The sequence below is a fragment of the Wolffia australiana genome, chromosome 2 (genome assembly GCF_029677425.1).
Source record: "Wolffia australiana isolate 7733 chromosome 2, ASM2967742v1".
Lineage (NCBI taxonomy): Eukaryota > Viridiplantae > Streptophyta > Magnoliopsida > Alismatales > Araceae > Wolffia > Wolffia australiana.
Genome location: NC_135836.1, coordinates 7293039 through 7315828, shown reverse-complemented (window position 1 = coordinate 7315828; position 22790 = coordinate 7293039). Strand labels below are relative to the sequence as shown.

At 45.4% G+C, this 22790-nt stretch overlaps 1 protein-coding gene across 3 annotated transcripts in view; it reads right to left on the bottom strand.

The window, feature by feature from the left end:
- CPSF160 (cleavage and polyadenylation specificity factor 160) overlaps window positions 1–22790 on the bottom strand; it is a 64673-nt gene that overhangs the window by 9860 nt on the left and 32023 nt on the right. For all 3 annotated transcript variants that reach the window (XM_078591870.1, XM_078591869.1, XM_078591868.1), the window contains exons 11-15: window positions 16866–16991; window positions 16629–16757; window positions 12034–12111; window positions 1756–1878; window positions 1423–1517 (exon numbers count right to left, since the gene is read on the bottom strand). In XM_078591870.1, the coding sequence (XP_078447996.1) occupies window positions 1423–1517; window positions 1756–1878; window positions 12034–12111; window positions 16629–16757; window positions 16866–16991 (551 nt within the window). The remainder of the gene's footprint in view (window positions 1–1422; window positions 1518–1755; window positions 1879–12033; window positions 12112–16628; window positions 16758–16865; window positions 16992–22790) is intronic.

Below are 22790 nucleotides of genomic sequence, written 5' to 3'. Positions count from 1 at the left end.
TTTTGGGGGGTAGGGGGATAAAAGCAGGATGTGTGGTCATATCTGTCAATGATGTGTACATGACTTTGTTTTTTTAAAGTATCAGGTGGGCCACCGGTTTCGGGTGGTCTGCCCTATTTTCTTCAAAAAAAAAAAGAAGATGATCATTGATGGATACTTGCACTGCAAAAAGGAAAAGGAGTTTGTACTAAGAGAAAGAGGTATCTCTTATCCAACTTTATCAGGTATCAATGCGTTACTTTGTGGCAATACCAAACTCTAGGCAGTGTGCACTAAAAAGACAAAAATGGAAAGAAGACAAAGGATGAGGAGATGGAAGCGTTGATAAAGAATGGTACCTGGGAGGTTGTTAGTGTTCCACATGGTAACAGACCAATAGGATGCAGGATATGTCTATAGAGTTAATTCCAGAGCAGACGAGTCCTGGATAGAAATAAAGTATAGAAAGCCAAGGGCTAAATGCAGTCCAATGGAGTTGATTATGAGATGGCATTGGCACATGTTGTGAAACTCATACTGAGAGTATCCTCACTGCCTTGGCTGCCAATCTGGATTGGAATCTGTATCATTACAATGTAGTCCTTTTTTATTAAAAAATATTTCTGTCAGAGACGGCATTATCTCTAATGATCCCCTGCATTTTCACTGTCTCCGCTAACTTCATCTTCCAACTAAACCAGTATACATAATTAATTTTATTGGAAAACTTGAATAATTTTATCTAGTATCTCCAAATTCCTGGAGACCATGAGATGCAAAACACCCCCCTCCACCCCGACATACTTGAAAAGGATGAAGAAAAAGCATCGTTTTACATGTGGCTCTAAAAGCCACGTGTGAGAGGGGGAATGGGCAGGACTCTAAATAACTGGATGACAGGCGACTAGAGACATTTCTTGAAGGCAGTCTCGGGGAAGGGCGACCTCAGCCAGGAGCTTGGAAATTCTCAGTTCCCGAAAGTGGCAAGACTGACACAACTTGCTTTTCCATCTTCCACTCTTTTCTCTTCCACCTGTTCTTAACCCATTCTGCATCTCATTCTCCAGTCCCCTCTTGACCTCCAAATATTATACCCCGTCTGTGATTTGGAAGAACACGTGCTATTTCTGGTAATTCTTGATTTCTTTGCGAGGTCAAAGTTCTTCAAGGCATCTTCTGTTAGCAATTCAACGATATCTTCCAAGTGAGCATATCACCATACCTGACTGATTTCCAGAGAACAGATATTTGATATCCTTTGACACTAGAAGGCCTCACATTTGTTCAGCACTTTTGACCAACGGAGTGTATGACTCATGATTAAAGCTCAAATCTATATAAATATTTTGAAGCGCTTATACTTTTCACGATTATGGGAAATAATAAATGCAGTTAAAAGGAATGAAACACAAGAAAAGTTATAGAATAACTTTCAATTCTTACCTTCCAAACATATTCCCAGCAGCAATTGTGCTTCCCAGAACATAGTAGTCGACACTTTCCGTCACTTCTCCCAGCATCTCACCTGTCTCGAGAACCTAAAATGCCACAAAATCATAAACAGTTAACAAGTCCACAAAGAAAAAAAATCATGAAAATGAAACTGGTAATAAATTAAACCATAGCATTAGCTCCAAACCTTTTAAAAACTTCATTGATGAATACACTTGGAAATACAGAGTTCATTGATAACTAATTTTGAATTGGATTAAAGCGAAAATGGTTAGATTTCATTGCATATACAAAATTTTGCGAGAGCTGATAAATAAAAATTACCATCGTGCGGGATTCCAAGCTAATAATCAAATAGGCATGATATTCATTATCGTCAGCCAAGACTTGTCCACGGGAACTCTTGTGATACACAGTCCAAATCCCTTTGCAGCCGGGCAACTCAACCTGCGAACTTTCAATAAATAAGCATCAAATAGATCTAAGAGATCAACAGTAGGAAGTTTTCATACGACTTCTAAAAATAAGAGAGATATAGAGAATATGAAGAATTTCATGGTGCATTGAACAAGATTCATGCAACAAAAAATATACACTCTTCAATATCATTTGTGATCATGAAGTATGCAAAGACACCATAGCAACAAAAATCTTGGTACTTCCTCCTGCTCTAGTATATCATAGGTTCTATCCTTGATAGGTCAAATTAATTTATTAAATTAATCAATGTATGGAACTCAAAAGAGAAGATCAAATAGCTTGACGTGATTGTCAAGTTTCTAGAATGTTTTTGAACAAGATAACTGCTTTTCTTCTAACGGAATGTCAAGGGACTGCTGGAGTAGGCAATTTTCAGCCTATCTATTTGATTAAATCCATATATCTCATCATGTCGAAAGTTTTGGCCAACTGTCTATGGATGATGATTGGAAACCTCATCAGACCATTTCAGTCAGCATTCATCCCAGGCCGACAACTAGTTAATGGTGCAGTAGTAGCAGGTGAAATTATAACGGTGTGGTAGAGAGATGGGACTAAACGCTTTTGTGGGCTGGTTCTTTTTTTAAAGAAAGATAGGAAAGATCACACAAACTTGGTGACCCTCCCAATGAGATAAAAAATATCTTAGTGTTTTTTTTTGAAGTACAAAAAGGGATGACCACCCGAAGAACTCGGTGGACTTCCCAAAGGCCCCTTACACCCCCCTCCCTTTACGATTTGATCCCTACAAAATCACCCCCCTCCTCCTGGCAGTCGCAGCAGCCACGCTGCCTGAATTCCTTCCACTTCATGTATAGCTACTGCCGTAGAAACCGTTCTTCCCCTGAACACCACATCATTTCTGTGCAGCTAGATGGCCCACAGAACCGACATTGCTCGACTACATTCCCCGTTTCCTCTGCCTCTGAATTTCTGTACCGATTCCCAGAAAGCCCTTTCCGATGTCACCTTTATCCTTGTCAGACTCTGGCTGGCCCAAATCGTGCGCGCAAACGTGCACTCAAAGAACAGGTGGTTGCAGTCTTCTTCACCAGTCAAGCAGAGCACGCAGTGCGACACTGCATCTGGATATAGTCTTCTGCGAAAGACTCTTGTCATGAGTCTTTTCCGTGCCAGGATCCATCCAAAAATCCTCACCTTCAGGGGGACTTTTTGTTGCCATATGAACCTGCATAACCTGATCAGCGACGTGTCTTCCTCTCGCCCCGTCCGAATCTTCAAATAAGCCTGCTTGACTGAGAAGGGGCCTTTTGCCCATGCCCAGCTATCCTGTTCGCCCTCCTTAGTTCGTAGATGGATTACAGATTGCTGCATGCTCATGAATTCAGCCGTGCGCTGGTCAGATAAAGCCCCCAGGATGATCGGGTTCCACGTTCCATCCCAACAATCTCTAACCCGGGCTTTTTTATCACGTGCAAGAGCATATAGTCGGGGGAACGTTTCGCTTAAGTTTCCTCGTGGCGACCATGAATCACTCCAGAATTGAAAAGTCGCCCCATCGCCTAACTTGGCAGAGAAAAAACCTTGTACTCTTGGGAAGATCCGGCGAAGGCCTTGCCAGAAAGGCGACGCTCCGTGGAACGGCTCTGCCTTTTTTCCCCAGTTCAGCCCCTATCCATAGCTATCCAGGAGTACTTTGATGACAAGATCCTCTCTGGGATTCATGATTCTCTCCACCCATTTGGTTAGTAAAGCCACATTCATACTTTGCATATGTAGGACCCCCAGCCCTCCCATTTTGGTGGGCCGGCAAACTTTATCCCAAGCCACCATCTCGAGTCCCCTGCTTTGTTCTGCTCCTGAGCCTTTCCATAGAAACCGCCGCAACATACCTTCTATTCTCTTCCCGACTCCAGTTGGCATCTTGAAAACTGAGAGATAAAAGAGTGGAATGGATGATAATACAGACCTCAATAGCACCAATCTGCCCCCTCTCGATAACATTTTTGTATGCCACCCCTCTAGCCGTCGTTCCACTTTTTCAATAACCGGTTGCCAATCTGCTTTCATCAGCCTACCCTTCGTCCATGGTAGGCCCAGATAACGCATCGGCAGACTCCCGAGCGGCGTTCTCAATATCATTGCGCATTGTGCCTCCGCTTCCGACGATAGCCCATTGCACATCAAGGCGGATTTGCTTCTTTTTATTTGAAGTCCTGAGAAATCTGCAAACAGGTCAATTAGTATGGATAAATTTCTCGCTTCTCTCACTGACCCTTCGATGAAGAAGGTGGTGTCATCAGCATATTGGAGTAGTGGGATTCTATGCTCTTGCTCCGACATTTGGTACCCTCGTAACAGTCCCTTTGTGCATGCCTGGTCGGTACAGACTGCAAGTGCGTCCACCGCCAGGACGAACAGTAATGGTGCCAGTGGACATCCTTGTCTCACACCTCTTTGTAGTTGAATACGACCTCCTTCAGGTCGTCCGTTTACTAACACCGTGCAAGAGTGTGAGGTGATGCATCTTTTCACCCACCTTATCCATTCCTTAGGGAACCCTCTTCTCTTCATGGAGGCCCACAGGAAATCCCAATCGATTGTGTCATATGCCTTTGCAAAGTCAACCTTCCACATGAATCCCTTGGTTCCATTCCGCTTCCATGCTGCCAATATTTCTCCCGCTGTTACTGCACTGTCCATTAGTAGCCTACCGGAGATGAATGCTGATTGTGCCGGTTCAATCAACTCTCCTATCCTTGCCCTGAGTCTGTTCGCGAGCACCTTTGCAATAATCAGATAGATTGAGTTTGACAAAGAGATGGGCCGAAAGTCTTCAATTTTTTCTGCCCCTTGACATTTCGACAGGAGTAGATGGGACCTGTTGATCTTCTCCATGCTCCCTCGACCTTCTCGGAAGTCATCAATCATGGCCATCACATCCGACCCGACCCAATCCCAGCATTCCTTATAAAAGAACACTGGGATGCCATCAGGTCCTGGAGCTCCCTCTCCGTTCAGCCCCGTAATTGCTGCCTTCACCTCCTCTTCAGAGAAGGGTCGAATCAGTTCCATTTGATGCTCCCGACTCACCTTTTGTGCCCCCATTCCACACCACTTCTATCTGCTCTTTTTCCATTTTTTGTAGAAAGATCGGAAATGATCTGCAATGGCTCGTCCCACTGCCTGCGCTCCTGTGTGTATCTGATTTCCCACTTTTATCTTCAATATCTGATTAATTTGTCTCCTGACATTTGCCACAAGGTGAAAAAATCGTGTGTTCGCATCGCCTTCACGAAGCCACCATTGTCTTGATCTCTGTCTCCAGTCCATCTCCAATTTCCTGTCTTCCTCAGCAACCACACCCTGCCATTTCTTGCGTTCTAGGGCCTCATCTCCCTCTAGGTTTCTGGTGTCTTCCAACTCATCCAGTTGTTGTATCCTAGACAGGGCCTCATTCCTCTTCTTCTTCCTATTTTCCTAAACTTGGTGGCGATAACCCATCAAATGTTGGCGAAGACCTTTCACTCTCTCAGCGAGTGTCTCTGTGTCCGACCCTGCTTTGTGAATTGCCAACCATGCATTTATCGTCTCTTTGAACTTGTCCTCATGAAACCACAATCTATCCAATTTAAAGTATGTGGCCCGTCTGTGTCCTTCATTCGTTGCCCACACCATGGGAGTGTGATCTGATAGCGGCCTTGGCAACGCTCTTACGTCTACGTTTGGGAATTTTTCTGCCAACTCTACTGAGCATAGGAATCTGTCAAGTCTAGAATTTCTCCCTCCACCTGCCATGCTCCTTCATGTGTAAGTACAGTCAAGGGCCCCATTTCTTGCATCTGTGCTTCTGCAATGAGTGACCAGAAATTTGATGAGTCGTAATCTAGGCCTCCCCTGCCATTTGGTCTGTCTCCTGCCTCTAATGTCACGTTGAAATCTCCCCCGATCAGCATTGGCAGTCCTTGAAATTTAGAGCTCACCTCTGCCAGCTCCTCCCATAGCCCACTTCTTCCTGCTGGATTTGCTGCCCCATACACTGAGGCTATTACCATTTCAAAATCATCGCTTGTCCTTCTTAGTTTGACTGCTGCCGTCGCCTCCCCCGACCATGTCTCTACTTTAGAGAACACTGTATCATTCCAGGCTACCACCACCACCCCCCATCTTCCAACAGCATTTATCGCCAGAAATCCCTCGAGACAACCTTGACCTACTGTGTTCCACACTCTTGCTTCGCAGCTTTCCAACATTGTTTCCTGCAAACAGGCTATTGTGACCCCCCACTCCATCATATAGCTTATGATTATCCCTCTTCTCCGCTCATCGTGGAGCCCTCGTACGTTCCATGAGAGACACTTCATGACTGACTGTTGGGTTCCCCTCTCCCCCCCCCCGGGTACGCTGCAGTCCCACTTCCACCGCAACCTCTTCTATCTGCTTATTCAATACTGGGTCCCCCTCTCCGTCAATTGTACTGTCGGTGGAGTCTGTCATTATCGTTTCAGTCATTTCCACATCTTGTGCTCTCGAAAGTGTTGTAAGTCTTTGTGCTTTGCTCATGGAGTTCTTCATCATTTCCCCTGCCATTAATTCCCACCAGCCACTTTTTCCGGGCCTTCATCCACCTCACAACCCCCTTATCCTGATTCAATTCTATCCTCTTCCGCCTATATACCATACTGGCTCCTGAGCTTCCCCCTTCTTTTGTCTGTGTCGGTTGTATCTCTGTACTATCCTTGTTCATCTCTACTTCATGTTCCTCCATTCTCACTACTGCACTCTTTTCTGAAGGCCTCTGACTCCTGATTGTTTTTCTTTCTGCGCTCTGCTCCAGGCTTGGTATTACCACCTCTTTTGCCGACTGTTCGCTTTGGCCTGCGCTATTACTGTCCCCTTGCCTCCCCTCTTCCCCTTGTGGCGGCATAATAGTGTTGTGTGTTGTTTTGTTTTGATCTCGGCTTTCTTTAATACTCCCTTCACCTACTGCGGAGGCCTGCTTCTCCTGTGCTGTGTGCTCCTCCTTGTCAGCTCCAGTCTCTTCCCTGCTTGGTCCTGCAATTGGTGGGGGTGGTGGCGACCTCGTAACCAGCCTGATCTCAAAAGACCCCCTAGGGCCCCATAATCTGACCACAGGTGGAATCACTGCCCCCTTGAACCTTTCCACATCCATTATCACACAATTTGGATCACCGGCTACAAGTCCGGTTCAGATGATATTGCGAAGTTTGCTAAACTGTTTAATCATCGTCCCCAGCACCGGCCTGGTTCTGTACCCCACCGGAATGTCCCGTGCCTCTAGTATAGACGTCTCTCGTGTCTCCTTTGGGGCTCCGTCCTGCGGAGGACTCTCCGCCATTGTATCTCTACATCTTTGCCAATCTGTTGTTTCCACCCATTGATTTTGATGTAATTCACCATTGAGGCTCTACGGATAAAGAATTGCCCGTTTTCCAGCTCCCAGAGTTCTGCTCTCTCAAGATTTGGCCACTTCTCCCAGAGATCTCATCTTACTTCCTCCACATGCGGGGTTCCTTTCTTGACTACTCCTATTAGGCATTCTCTGATAACTCTGTCATGTACTTCCAGGCTTCGTCTACTCTCTAGCTGATCATTCTGATTGTAGTTTGTCTCGTTACCGCCGTTGTCCTTTCTGGGAATTTTATATCCGTTTCTCTCTCTGCAGTTAGCCTGCCTATGGCCTGCCTCTCGACAGTTCCTGCAGACAACAGGACCTTGACACTCCCATGCGTGGTGTCCTTGCCTTAGGCACTTGAAGCATATTTTTAACCTCCATACTTCGTCCTTTTGTACCTCCTTGTTTCTCCTTCTGCGGCGGTCGGCTACCACCCAACCTTCGTCCTCTTCTGAACCTTCACTGTTTTGTTTTCCTTGTATGTTGGAAGCCATGTTTTTTCCTCCATATCTCTTAGCACTTGCCAGATCTGTCGCTCGCCACTGCCTTTTATGCTTGTGTATTCCGCTTGCAACCCCCTTGTGCTGATCAGCCTTGGTGTACTCCGGCGTTCTCTTTATGATTGGCATAATACAATACTCAGAAATTTTGTCTTCTCCCTTGTCGCCTCTCCGATCCATCTGCCTCCTTTCACCGTCCTCTACTTCACGGTATAGCTTTTTATTTTCTCCTTCGTCGAGGTACCCGCTTCCTCCTCCCCCATTTCCTTTTCCTCTCCCATTTTCTTGATCTGGCTGACGGCAACCATCCCGGCGATCTCTGTCTCCCTCTCTCCTGCCCCTCAAAAATTTTTGCACGTTTATCCTCGGCTTGACAAAAGGGCCCTTCAACAGCTGGCCCGATCGTCTCCACCTCTCCGTACTTCCTCTCTCTCCTCTGACACTGCCGAGGATCCTCCATCTATCTTCTCCTTTATGCTCCAGTTCCTGATCGTTTCGCCTTCTCACTCCGCCGCCACCCCCATGGAGAGCAATTTGACGTATTCTCCTGCCTTCGTCTATAGTTGCCCCTTCCTCTAGGACTCCTTCCCTTCCGCTTCCTCGATAGCCCCTATCAGACTCTCTTTTTTCCCATGACCTTCTCTTGAGTTCTTGCCGTGGATCAGCCGACAGGACACCGGATCGTTTGGGTTGTCCTCCTTGCCGTCCAACCTGCTCGTTCCAGGTCACCCCAGCCCGGCCTGGGTGATGGTATCGCTTGCCACTGGCGATTCCACTGCCTCCCCCTCTCCCATCGGCCGTATCAACCACCTCCGTCCCTTTCCTCCGCCGGGTAGGTCTTCGATTCCTCCGTCATCTTTTGCAGCCTCATTACCCGCGCGGCAGGTCCACCCCCGCACGACATCCGACCACCGAGCTCCCTGATCACCCGCGCCTTTCGACCACTCATAAGGTGGCCTTCTTTGCCCCTCTCCCCTTCTTCCCAGCTCTCCCCGTTCTTCATTTTGCCCTTCTGTCCATCTTGCTCCTCCCTCGCTGAGTTCAATCGCTCACCCACGAGCCTCGCCACTCCCTTGTTGCACTCCCCCTCTCCCTCTGAAGCAGCCCCGCGACGACTACAGCGTCGTCCGCGATCGCTCTCGCTCCCCCGTCATCTGCGAGCTCGGGCGCTCGCGCTCTCGTTGCCCTTCTGGGACCAGGGATCGAAGCGAAGGTGAAAACCGTGATCTGGAAAGCTGATCACAATGTCCAACTTTAGCAGTTCCTAGAGTAAAAGGTCCAAGGCCGAGCCCAGGGCAGAGGTCGAGCGTGATCGATCCCATAGCGGTTCCTTCGCAGCGCCCTCGGCGGGGGCCCCCTCCCAGGATTCCCCCAATTCCCGATCTTTGCTGCTGCACGAGGCGCTGCGAATGCTGCTGCATCTTCCCCTTTCCCTCTCCTCGACCTTCCCTCCTCTTCAATCGATCTTCCGTGTCACCTTCGTCTTCCTCCCTCCCCTTCCCCCAAAAAATATATCTTAGTGTTAAGTACATGTAGGGCCTAAAAGGCAGGCCGGGGCCTTGGCCGTACATGTACCACAACCATACAGCAGTAAAACCTGCAGCTGTTTTTACCACAACGTCGGTCGATGCTTCCTACTCGTTAAAGATGACTTTGTTCCTGTGCAGCCATAGCGCCCATAGCTCTGCGAAGGGTCAAACTCTTCCCTCTCGCCCCCTGGGTGATACACTCTGTATAGGGTCCCAAAAGGCCTCCTCTGATGAGACATTCACCCCAAATGATTGGCTCCCAGGTCCTAAAAGTTTGGGCAAAGGAGCAGTCAAAAAAGAGGTAAGAGCAATTTTCATTACCATTTGCGCACATACAGCTCCGAAGCTTCCAGGAGTCATCTCTTTCAAAAAAAAAACCACCTTCGTCACTAGTCTTCAAAGAAAAGGAGAAAAGATAAAGAATGCAAGCAAGGTAGCTTGCTGACTTTCTTTCAGAACCTCCTATGTCAGAGGAGCAGCCAACAGAAAATTTTCACCTTAAGTGTGAACCTTTGTCGCTATATGATGTGACACATATAGAGGATCCTCGGTTCCTCCCCTGTCTGTCTGCAACTGAGATTCCCATAAGCATCTCGAACGGAGAAGAATGCGTCTATCCACTTCCACCCATCCTGTGTCCCTCCCAACGGCGTTGGTGGATTAGGGTTTGTTACAACCTCGTATAATATTCCATCCTTTGGTCAGATAGGGTGTCACCTAGGCATGGGGTCCATGTGCCATCCAGTACTCTCTAACTGTGGCCTGGGGGGTCCTATCAAGGGCGTACCGCCGCGGGACTTCTATCTTCAATGTGCCTTGGGGGGACCATGCGTCTAGCCAAAACCGGAATGCTGTGTCATCTCCTAGCTTAGCTTAAAAGAACTCACGGACTTGAGAAAACACATGGCTCAGCCCTTGCCAGAATGCAGGGGCTGCTCAGACTGGATATCCATGAACTTCCCAGTCCAAGCTTGAGCCATACATGTCTTTCAAAACTCGTGGACCCATAGTTGTATCCTGTCCCATTACTTTGTATACCCACTTGGCCACTAATGCTAGGTTGAGATCTTGCAATTTCAATACTCCCAGCTCCCCCATTTTGTGGGCTGATTTTGCAAAGTTGTATGACTCTCTTCATTGGAAATTCCTACAGACCTTGATAAAAAAGAGGGTTCTCATGGGAATGAATGCAGTAGTTTAGAATATTAGTGACCTCTCACTCTTTCTCAGTGTAGTGGATGGGAAACCATAGTGCAGATGGATCAACCCACAAAGGAGGGTCAAGTAGAGACGTCCACTGACAAAATAGGCACGTCAGATTATGGGTTCAGTGGAACACATGGTCACCAAGGTCGTGAGGGACAATTATGGCACATTGATGAACAGGGAACGGCAGGCAGCTCTACATAGAGGCACACTCCACTTTCTGGTAGGTATTAGACAGGTCTTCCCATAAATTCAGAGGTTTTTTGAAGCCAGACGAGGGGACGGAGCGTTATTCTGTTATTGGACAGATGACTGATTGGCCCCTGGTACGTTGTAGGAGTTTCCATGTCTATTATCCCAGACCCAGAATCTTTAAGTGTTCCTACGAGACTGGTGGGACAGCCCATGGAATCCAATTTTTGAGGTTGTTCTGTCGGACCAGAGGGTGGAGGCACTGACAAGCATGCGACAGGCAATATTACACTTGAGGGCGACGACAGCACACCGAACGGGTGGGTATGGAGCGGCCCATCTTTTTTGGCTAGGGAAGTGTACAAGATGCTCAGCGCAAGCACACCAGAGGGGTCAGTCACTAGTATGTGCAGACGCTTATGGAAACAGAAGGTTCCCCTAAAAGTGAAGATGTTTGGATGGTTACTCCTCAAGAAGCAAGTTATGACTTGGGGCCTCCAGAAGCGCATGTACCTAAACGCATCGCCAGAGTGTCCTGTATGCACACAAGGAGACGAGAATGGCTCTTAGTCGACCGTGTTTTTTATTATTCTTCCTTATTTGCCCTTCTTAACTCGTTTTATATCAATAGGGCCAATAATGTGGTCCCACTTGTAATCCCATAAGTATGGGAAAACCTAAGACAGTGTGAAGGAATTGTTTCTCCATTCTATTTTTTCTCTCCACCGTAACCCTGGAATCTGAGCTCGCCCCAGTGTGTAGCAAGGGAGATCGACGATCAACACTCTCATCTGCTCTTCAAGTGTTTGTTCACCCAGGCAATTTGGAACTCGCAGACGCTCACTGGAGTGGACATTAAATCTGACGAAGCACGCTGGCAATCTATTGGGGGCAGAGCTTGCAGGGGACACACGGCGTGTTGCAGGTTCCTCGCGGTCCTTTGGGCGTTGTGGCTGCACTCTATCAAATTTGTGCTCAAGGGAAGGGTCACCTCATTGGACACTGTCTTACATTATGTAGAGGATTTCTTTCCTACTGGTTTTGGAGGGAGTAATGGATGGAAAAAGGACCAGGTTGATCGGTTAAGTATTTACTGCTCATAAAATAGTAATATCTGGTTGATCAACATTTGGGGATGATATTCTCTCTCTTTTCAAAAATAAATTAATTTTTAATTTCAAAATAAAATTAAAAATAAATTCATATATGCCCACTAGATAGACAATTGCGCAGTCTGGTTTCTTTTTAGGAGAAACAAGAATCGTGACACTTGACAAGCAAAAGCATCATGGAAATTGACGAATTGAAGGACTCATACCTCAGTAATAAGTTCAGGTCGAATTGATCGTTGAAGAACACATAAAGAACCATTCTTCCCATGACCACCACAAGAAACCTGAAATATCAAAATACATGACTTCACCACATTTGTGCAAAGGGTTTGATAAAATAAAGCTCACAGAAATGTATTCTCAACGTTGACAACAGAATGGAGAAAGTTGTTGGCCCTATTTGTAGAAGCTGCCGATGATATTTTTTTAATAAAAAAAAATAGGCGGTCACCTGACAAGGGTCTGTAACCACCCACCGATTACATGCCTTGAGCCTTTAGGCTCTATTACAAAGAGGTTTATCCTCTCCCTTCTCTTTTCCGGACTCAGGGAACCATGATGCCATTTGTCCCTCCACCTCATGGGCTAGCCCATCCGTAGAGGCCGTCCCACCACAAAGGATCATGTCATATTCCATTTCTGTGGCGTCATATTCCCCAAAACACTGTCAACGCTCTGCCCCCCCTTCTCTTTGTCTGAAACCGAGTCTCTGCAGAGAGTCCCAGAAGGCCTCTTCTGATGTCGGGTTCACCATCGTCTGAGTTCGTAGCCCAAATCTTGCGAGTGAGAGGGCAAGAAGCAGCGGATGATGAGATATAAAACATCCCAGAGATGAGGAAAGGGAAGCACTCTCTTTTAGAGAACCCAGAATGGCTTAGAATTCGTACAATGTGGAGAACGGGTACAATAGGAAAAAGTGGAAAATAAGAAATAAGGGAGAGAAATACAAGATGAAGAAGACCCCCCCAAAATCTGCCCTACAGATGAGTCCATCCCCCAGCTTGCCACAGAGATCATGGAAATGAGATGCAGAGACGCCCTTCATCATTTTTTCTGTCTCTGCTGATAAGGGGGAATATAAATGGGTACAGAAATCGTCCCTTAAGCTTCTCATCAAGGAATTGCAGGTCCACAATGGTATGCTTCGTGTGATCATGTTGAACAGGATTATGTGGGACATATTTCAGATAGCTGATTTCTTGTCACAAAACTGCACCTTGCAGTCACAGGAGAGAAGTTCAGCCAGCATATGCTTGATCCATATAGCCTTACACATCCCTCCAGCCAACACCATAAATTCTGCTTCTGCACCAGGTAATCAAGTTCCTCCAAAGTGCAATAGCTGATGATCAGGAGACGTTCGTCCTTTCTTAATTCCTTAAGTGATGTAAACAGGCCACGGTGTATGTGGCGATCTCTGTCCATTGTTACTAAAGGTCTTGTGAGTGGGCATGTGATTGTAAGTGCCTAATGTGAGATGTATTTAATTGAATTATTCCCACATTAGGAATTAGTTAAGCGGGGGCCTCCTGTGAGTTTTACAGACCAGTATTTATCCCAGCTCGGACTGAAAGAGAAAAGACTTTTGGCTTATTTGAGAAAACCCTGCCTGCCACAGGGTTCTCCCCTCAGCTCTAGCAAGTAACATCAGAGAAGAACAGGCCTATATTCGAACTATCAGTAACCGTTGGTGGACTGATGAGTGGCCTGAAAGCCAGCATTGTCTATATCCAAATAGAACACATGAAGGCCACTGTCCTGCCAAAAGAGAAGCCCATGTCCCACTGTCCCTTAACTGTACCAGAAAATAAGGATAGTCGTATGAAGAGGAGGCATCTTAAGGGCATGTATAAACTGCCACAGATCATTGACTGCACTGGCAGTGCCAGTTCTAGTGTGGAGAAGATAAGCTTCCCAACCAATCTCTCATGGGCTTTTTGATCTACAGACTCAACATCTTCAAGATTCACAAAACAAATGTTGTCCTCGATAGGAGCATAAAGTGGCAAAGAAACCATTTCGCCAAGGTCCTAGAGCATATCAAATGTATTTCTACTTGCACAAAGATCCCAGAGGAGTATGTCACCAATAACCCCAAGTTAGGAACGGGCTCATCTTAGCTACCGGAGAAAATGTAAGTTGAGAGTCGATGACAAACTGTTCGGTATAGCCCTTGGTAACCAGTTGGGCTGTCAGAGTAATATTTCAAAATATAACCTGATCCGAAACCCACCACAGGCTAAATGGGGAGGAGAGGTCAGTTCCCAGGTCTGGCTCTTCTCCACAGCTTGAAGTTAGATATGGCATGATGTCACTAAGTCTGACAAACAGGAATAGAATCTAGGGTAGTCAGATGGACATTATAGGAGGGAGAGGCTTGACAGGTGATGGAAGGAAAGGTAATTAACCAAAGGATAAAAGGATTGAGCTGGATCGTGAGAGACAAGCCAGAAGGACACGGGTCATGGAAACTCAAAACTGTTGGACCTTACGCATTAGAAGGAGGCAGCAGCAACCAAAATATACATGGATAAATCGCATCACAGAGGTCAGTAATGGAGAGCACAAAATGAGGACGGCCATGGTTAGTAGGCTTGTCATTCTGAAGCACAGAGAAGTGGAGAAACAGTAGCTGAAGGAGCCAAAATAACAAACTCACTGGACTTCGGAGAAGAAACTTTGAGGGTGTCGAGGCTTCAGATGGACCAGGGTAAGACAAGCTTTGTAGAAGGAAACAGCCTGATTGATGAAAATTTACTGGGAGTGGGGGTGATTACATTCGTAAACCTTGTTTTCAAAAAAAAAAAAAAATTACATTTGTAAACCTTCTGGATAGACAAATAGCAACAAGTAGACAGTGGACTCCTTTGTGATTCAGTTTTCTCTAGCCATGAGGAAATAGCCACCCAAAGACACGAGGTAAAAGGTAGGTCATCAAAGATATGTAAGACAAGTGATGAGATAGCTTATCTAGGAGTATGAGGTGCTCCCGGGATGGAACACGAGGCAGTTGCAAGTAAACTGCAGTTAGAGCAACCTCAACCCAAAACATACATAGGCCTATTTTCTCTGTGAGTGAAGGCCGAATATAGGCAGTCCCAAGTCAGCCTTTGTATGCATTGAGCTCTGTCCTCTCTTAATCTTAAGAGTTCAGATGTTTTACTTGAGCTTTCATCTCTAGTGAGGCTCCTGCATCTTCAGTACCTACAAGAGTTACTGCTTAGGCCGCGAATCATAACAGTTCAGGTGACACTACCGCACAGGATCGTGGCCATGGGGGTCAATGCTGTTGAGATTCCAGTAGCTGAGGGAATGGGGGTTACATTACAATTAGAGTGCCATCAAAATCACACAACAGAGACTCATCATGATCTCCATGGTTATTCCCCGATAGTTCACACCACAACATGTCAGCTTCCAGCTGATCTCGGAGAGAAGCAATGGTGAAGCTTCTTCTCCACTTGTCCGAACAGTAGTTGCCAGAAATAGAAGAGATTCAACCAATAAGAGTTACCATTATGTTAAAGAACATAACCCAGTACTTATACTGGGTTTTACACGTACCGGGTCTCTTGGACCTGATATGGTGAATCCAACATAATCAGATTCATAAGGGTAAATATCCAGTAACAATAAATGCATGGCTTTAAGAGATCGATGAGGAGATAGAGTGAAAAATAAAAAAAGGTGGACGTCTGCTGACACTACATACAATAAAATAACTTATCTTCACATGAGGCGATCCATAAAACTATTGAGATCAGGCTGGCCATCGCCAATTGCCACCGAGAAAATCTAAGGAATACATGGGCCTGAAGAGATAGAACAGAGAAATAGAGAGAGATGAGGAATGCAGGGGCTAGGTCCAGGTACATAAGATAAGTTATCTCCCAACATTCATGACCTCAAAATGAAGAGAGAAAACAGAGTTATCTAGCTTTTCAAGTCCCTTTTGCAGTATCAAGGTTACATGAACTCTTCACAACTTTATGCAATCCTGTTGTCCACCAGCCGTCGTGAATGTCTTGCCTTCGAGAATATGTATCATTAACTTGCCTTCGAGAATAATTCAGTCCCCAAGTCTTAATACTGGAATAAATCTTTACCAGTGAACCAAAACTTGAGAAGAACCTGAGGTCCATGACAATCATAGAGAAAAGCTTGCTGATCAGCTGGTGTATCTAAGAGAGATGCTATTGTTGACAACTCTTCACAAGCATTATACGCCATTTCAAACCCCTTATTGAGAGAATTGAAAATAGATGAAAATAGCCCAAGAATATATGAGTCATCATCGACAATTATTCACCACAATAACTGAATGTATGCGTTGAAGAAAAAGTTCCCATTGACTTGGGCCTGTAAGGTATAACATCCTCGCTTGAAGCACTTCCCGAAGAGAGAAAGCAGTCCACGGATTACCACCCTCAGGAAGATCTGCCCCTCACGAAGGCACTTCAGGAATCAAAACGTTCTATGGGTAGACCCACAGAAAATTTGTGTTTGTAAGAACTGTCCAATGATCCCGAAAATAACTATAGAGAGTCTGAGATCATCAGAAACTGACCGTCTGACAAGCAAAAAGACGTCAGAAACTTATGTGATCATTCTTGGCTATCAATGCCAGAACCTCCGTGCGAAGAAAGAAAGCTGATCAGATGGGTCTGGTACAACGAAAAGATCAAGAGTAGATGATTCAAGAATACAACGGTATTTCAGAAGGGTTAACGTATATCTTTAATAAATTGACATTTTTAAATTCATCATGGAATAAAAATTAAAATATGAGAAAGAGATAAACCAACTCAAAATTGCTCTGTTTTGCAATTCCTGTTGCATTGCGGTCAGCATTAAGCCTTAGACTCTGAGTAAAGTCTTTGAAAGGACCAACATTGACAAGGGAATCCCGAACTGCAAAAGAAAAATTCTTCTGCAGGGAAAACAGACATCAAATCAATAGCATTTTCAAAACTGTGATAGCCAAAAAATTATGAAAGCAATTAATGGGAGCCTACAACAACACTTAAAAAACAAGAACCTGTGATCCTTCTGAGCTCCTCGGAGCAGAGCTGTAAAACGAAATATCTTCACTATCTTGAAGGCCATCAGATGGGACTCTTCTCAGTCGTTTAGCAGGCAAAGTATCCATATCAATGTCAACAGCCTGAAAATTGGTCGGAGAATGAAAATTAGATAGATACGATTTCATATAAGATCAATGACAGAAAATACAAAAAAACAAACGCAGTGATGTTTAGTAGCAATTTGATATGAGATGAGCGTATGAAAGAATCTGGTAAGATGCCTAAAGTAAATGTTATTTTTCTCATCATTATTTGGTAGAACCCCAAAATCCAACATGATGCAAACTTCCCAAAATATTATCAAAATGGTTCATGATCCAGAATAACGTTCACAACCGAGTAAAGGAGTGAAAATAGAAGGAAATATGGGAAGATAAATCATCACTAAAGAAAATCTGACATCCTGCCATGGTCCTTCACTGGCCCTCATCTTTTGGCTGGTGAAGAAAGGATGAGGTAGTGTTAAGGTTGAAGCAGAAGTTAATAGGATGGATAAGTGTAGAGTTTAACAAGTAAATTGCTTTGCCGTCAAACCCCTTCCCCCCCCCAATCCACTATTTAGCTTGACGCTCAGTCAACATCAGGGAGGGTTTTGGACTGGACCAGGTCAGCCTGGGCTGAAGTCATTGGGACCCAATCTAGGACTGCCTTCCATGTATACATTTTGGTCGGGGTCAGTACAACAAACTGCAAGTGATACAAGTTGGTTCCACTGAACAGGTCTAGGGTAAGTGGATGAAGAATGTCCTTTGAGCTCAATTGCCCCGTTTTGGCAGATCCATCAGATGGTACATCTGACGTGATATCCTGGGATTCTAGCAAGGTTTACTCGCTCACTCTGGGCTCTTTTCTAGGCAGAGTGCTGGTGGTTAAGTGATGTGTTCACTGGATACACAAATCAACATGTATGAGTAAGTAGCTGAAGTTCCTGCACCAGTGGTGCTCCTCCCAGCCTCCGACACCAATGAAAATATAATGTTTGTCTGATCATGACCTTCCAAGAAGGTGGAAAGGTAGTCGCCCAGAAGAGGGAAGGAAAGTACCAGGTGGAACGATGTTTCCAGGCAAAGGAGAGTGATCCAACCCTAAGGGTTTTTGGTATCCAGTGAACACAATTCCCCAAAGGTTCAAGACCATATAAATTGTCAAGTACTCATTGGGCTTCCTCCAGGACATTTGGGATTAAGCATAAATTGCCTTGCACCACCTAAATAAGACATACCCTTGATTTTGATCTCGAATACACTGATATGGCCCCACTAGGGTCATCACAGTCTGATCTAAGTCTATTTTACAGAAACCTAAACCTAGACCTGAAGTTCCTTCCCGTCCTGGTCCAGTCAAGGATTGGTCTGGTCTGGTCGGGTTGACTAGTCAATGCCATAGTTTTGAACAAAAATTAAGAGATCAAAGTTAATATTTAACAAACAAAAATTAAATGTCATAGTTTTCAGTATTCAAGATGCCAGCAGGAATTGGGAAAAGACTAGAATGCATGATAAGACTTCTTATGGAGAGGATCTGGGACAGAACAAAGCCGTGGGCTCACAATGGTTGTATGGGACATTGAGTGTCGACCTATCAAATCCGGAGGATTGGGGGTGTTACACATACAAAGTATGAACACAGCACTGCTAAAAAAGTGGTGGAGAGGATTATGAATCTCTGAGACGGCCTCACCATTTAAAAACTGAGGGACAACTATGGCAGGGGGTTGAATTGGGAGAGAAAAGCAACTCCATTCCAAGTAGCGTCGCCCTTTTGGCAAGGACTTAGATATATCTTGCCCCAATTGTGGAACTTCTTCTGTGCCAAGTTACGTGATGGCTTGGTTGGATGCATGGTCGCCACAAGGCACGTTGGGTGAAGCATTTCCTTGCTTAAATGTGCCCACAACAGAGCCCTAAAGCAAGGTTCAGATAGAGATAGAGATAGAGATAGAGATAGAGATAGAGATAGAGATAGAGATAGAGATAGAGATAGAGATAGAGATAGAGATAGAGATAGAGATAGAGATAGAGATAGAGATAGAGATAGAGATAGAGATAGAGATAGAGATAGAGATAGAGATAGAGATAGAGATAGAGATAGAGATAGAGATAGAGATAGAGATAGAGATATAGATAGAGATAAAGATAAAGATGGGTGCTGGCAGCACTTTGAGTCATATGGTTGCACAGAAACAAGGTGTTGTCCAGGAGAAGGACCTTCCACCGATGGGCAATCCATGAGTTGGAGGGATTTAAGGCAGCCTGGTTTCCTTGGGTAGTGAATGGAGAGAGGAGGGTTTGAACATGTTTGGATAGACTGAGATTGGCATGTAAGGTTCTAATGGGAGGGTCACCGACTTGTTGGTTGATTGTCCCTTTTAATATTAAAAAAAATGATAAACATGCAGTTATGCTCGTGTAACCAATGCGATAAAAAAATATTGACATGAATTTCCAATACAAAAATAATCTCATAAGTCAATCTTGAAAAACATAAAATTCACCTTTCAATGGATTCCACTGAACTTGTCTTCCTTTCAAGTTAATTACATTTCTCAAGCAAGATACAAAAAAAATATATGATAATGGACTGTAATGGCGTTAGAAACCTGGGTTCTAAAAAGAGCGGGAAAGGGGGACAGTAAAAGGAAATAGATAGATTTGGATAGAGGAAGAGATAATTCGAGAGGGGGAAGAGTGTGAGGGCAGCGGATAGAATCAGAGAGGGAGATAGAGAGAGAGGGAAAAAAGATAGACTTAGAGAGGAGGAGAGACAGGAAGGAAAGGAAAAGAGTTAGAGATGGGGGGAGGATAAGGAGGAAAAATAAAGAGTTAGAGAAGGGGAGAGACTCACAAGAAAAGAAAGAGGACGATTGAGAGAGGGAGAGTGTGAATGAAAGAGAGAGATGAGAGAGAGAAGCAGAGGGAAAGATACAAAGGTAGAGAGTGGAAGAGAGTAAGAGGGGAAGAGAGAGATAGGGAGGCAGACAGAGTGAGGGGTGAAGAGATAGATATATAATTTGAGAGGGGGACAGAATGACATATAGTAGGAAGAAGGGAGGAGGGAGGGAGTGAGAGGGAAAGAGAGATTGAGAGAGGGAGATCGAATAAGAGATAAAAAGGTGGAATGAAAATGACAGGGAAAATGAGACTGAGAGAGGGAGATTGAATAAGAGATATGGAAAGAATGAGAGGGAGAGTTTGAGAAAGAGAATGAGAAAAAGGGGAACGAAAGAGAGAGAGTTGGGTAGCAGGAGAGAAAGAGAGGGAAAGAGAGATTGAGAGAGGGAGAGTGAAAGAGAGATAGGTGGTTAGAGGGAGATAGTGAGAGGGAATTAGAGAGAGAAGGGTAGAGGGAGAAAGTGAAAGAAAAGAGATTCAGTATAGATGGTGAGAGGGCGAGAGGGAAGAGAGTGAGATTGAGGGAGCAAAAGAGAGACCAAAACAGAGAGAGAGACAGAGGAGTGAGAGAGAGACAGTGAGAGGGAAAGAGAGACACAGAGAGAAGGAGAGGGAAACAGAGAGAGGGATATGAAGAGAGAGAGAGAGACTGAGCAAGAGAGTGAGGGAGAGAATGAGTGAGAGAGAGGAAGAGAAAGAGCGAGTGAGAGAGAGCCCCTGAGAGGGAAAGAAAGATCCCAAGAGTGAGAGAGAGCAAGAGAGAGAGACAAAGAACCAGAGAAAACGAGTGAGAGAGAGAGTGACAAAGAGCCAAAGGGGGAGTCAGTAAGAGAGAGAGAAAGAGCAAGGGAGAGAGATAAAGCGAGTGAGAGAGAAAGAGAGTAAGAGACAACAGGATAGAGAGATAAATCGAGTGAGACAAAGAGAGCAAGAGAGAGAACAAGAGAGAGAGAGAGAGAGTATGAGAGAGAAGAAGCGAAAGAGCGAGTGAGAGAGAGAGCAACTGAGAGAGAAAGAAAGAGCCCAAGAGAGAGAGAGAGAGTATGAGAGAGGGGAAGAGAAAGAGCAAATGAGAGAGAGAGCAACTGAGAGAGAGAAAGAGCCCGAGAGAAAGAGAGAGAGAGTATGAGAGAGAAGAAGCGAAAGAGCGAGTGAGAGAGAGAGCAACTGAGAGAGAAAGAAAGAGCCCAAGAGAGAGAGAGAGAGTATGAGAGAGGGGAAGAGAAAGAGCAAATGAGAGAGAGAGCAACTGAGAGAGAGAAAGAGCCCGAGAGAAAGAGAGAGAGAGTATGAGAGAGAGGAAGAGAAAGAGTGAGAGAGAGAGAGAGAGCAACTGAGAGAGAAAGAAAGAGCCCAAGAGAGAGAGAGAGAGTATGAGAGAGGGGAAGAGAAAGAACAAGTGAGAGAGAGAGCAACTGAGAGAGAGAAAGAGCCCGAGAGAAAGAGAGAGAGAGTATGAGAGAGAGGAAGAGAAAGAGCGAGTGCGAGAGAGAGCAACTGAGAGAGAGAGAGAGAGAAAGAGCCCAAGAGAAAGAGAGAGCAAGAGTCTGAGAGTGTGTGAAAGAGCCAAAGGGGAAGTTAGTGAGAGAGAGAGAAAGAGCAAGAGAGAAAGTGAGAGAAAGAAAGAGCCGGAGAGAGAGTGAGAGACAGCAAGACAGAGAGAGATAAAGCCAATGAGACAAAGAGAGCAAGAGAGAGCAAGAGAGAGAGAGAGAGTGATGGAGTGAGAGAAAGAGACGGAGAGAGAGAGAGTGAGCACGAACGAGAGAGAGAGAGAGAGAGAGAGAGCCATAGAAAAAGTGTGATGGAGTGAAAGAGACGGAGAGAGAGAGAGAGAGCGAGAACAAGAGAGAGAGAGACATAGAGAGAGAGTGATGGAGTGAGAGAAAGAGATGGCAAGAGAGAGGGCCATAGAGAAAGAGTGTGATAGAGTGAGAGAAAGAGTCAGAGAGAGAGAGAGAGAGCGAGAGAGTGAGAGAGAGTCAGAGAGAGAGAGAGAGCAGGAGAGAAAGCCATAGAGAGAGTGAGATGGAGTGAGAGAAAGAAACCGAGAGAGAGAGTGAGAGAGAACAGGAGACGAAGCCGTAGAGAGAGTGTGATGGAGTGAGAGAAATAGACCGAGAGAGAGAGTGAGAGAGAACAGGAGACAAAGCCATAGAGAGAGTGTGATGGAGTGAGAGAAAGAGACCGAGAGAGAGAGAGCGAGAGAGAACAGGAGAGAAAGCCATAGAGAGAGTGTGAAGGAGTGAGAGAAAGAGACCGAGAGAGAGAGCGAGAGAGAGCACCAGAGAGAGCTATAGAGAGAGTGTAATAGAGTGAGAGAAAGAGTCGGCGAGAGAGAGAGAGAGAGAGCGAGAGCAACAAGAGAGAGGGAGCTATAAAGAGAGTGTGTGATAGAGTGAGAGAAAGAGTCGATGAGAGAGAGAGAGAACAGGAGAGATAGAGCCATAGAGAGCGTGTGTGATATAGTGAGAGAAAGAGTCAGCGAGAGAGAGAGAGAGAGAACAGGAGAGATAGAGCCATAGAGAGTGTGTAAGATATAGTGAGAGAAAGAGTCAGGAAGAGAGAGCGAAAGAGAGAGCAAGGGAGAGAGCATGAGTGAGGAGGGAGAGAGCAGGAGAGAGAGAAAGAGAAAACGGGCACAAGTGAGGGAGAGAACAAGAGAGAACCAGAGAGCAAGAGAAAGAGATAGAGAGCCAGAAAGAGAGAGAAAGAATGAAAGTGAGTATAAGAGAGAGAGCCAGAAAAAGAGGTAGGGAGCCAGAGAGAGAAAAAGAGTGAAAGAGACGGTATAAGAGAGAGAGAGAGAGTCAGAGAGCGAATGAAAGAGAGAGGGTGAGAGAGAGTGAGAAAGAAAGGGCTACGGGGGAGCAAGCACACAAGGGAGAGAGTGAGAAAGAGAGAGAGAGAGAGAGAGAGAGAGAAAGCAAAACAGGGGAGAGAAAGTGCTAGAGCAAGAGAGCAATAAAATGAGAGAGAGCTAGAGCA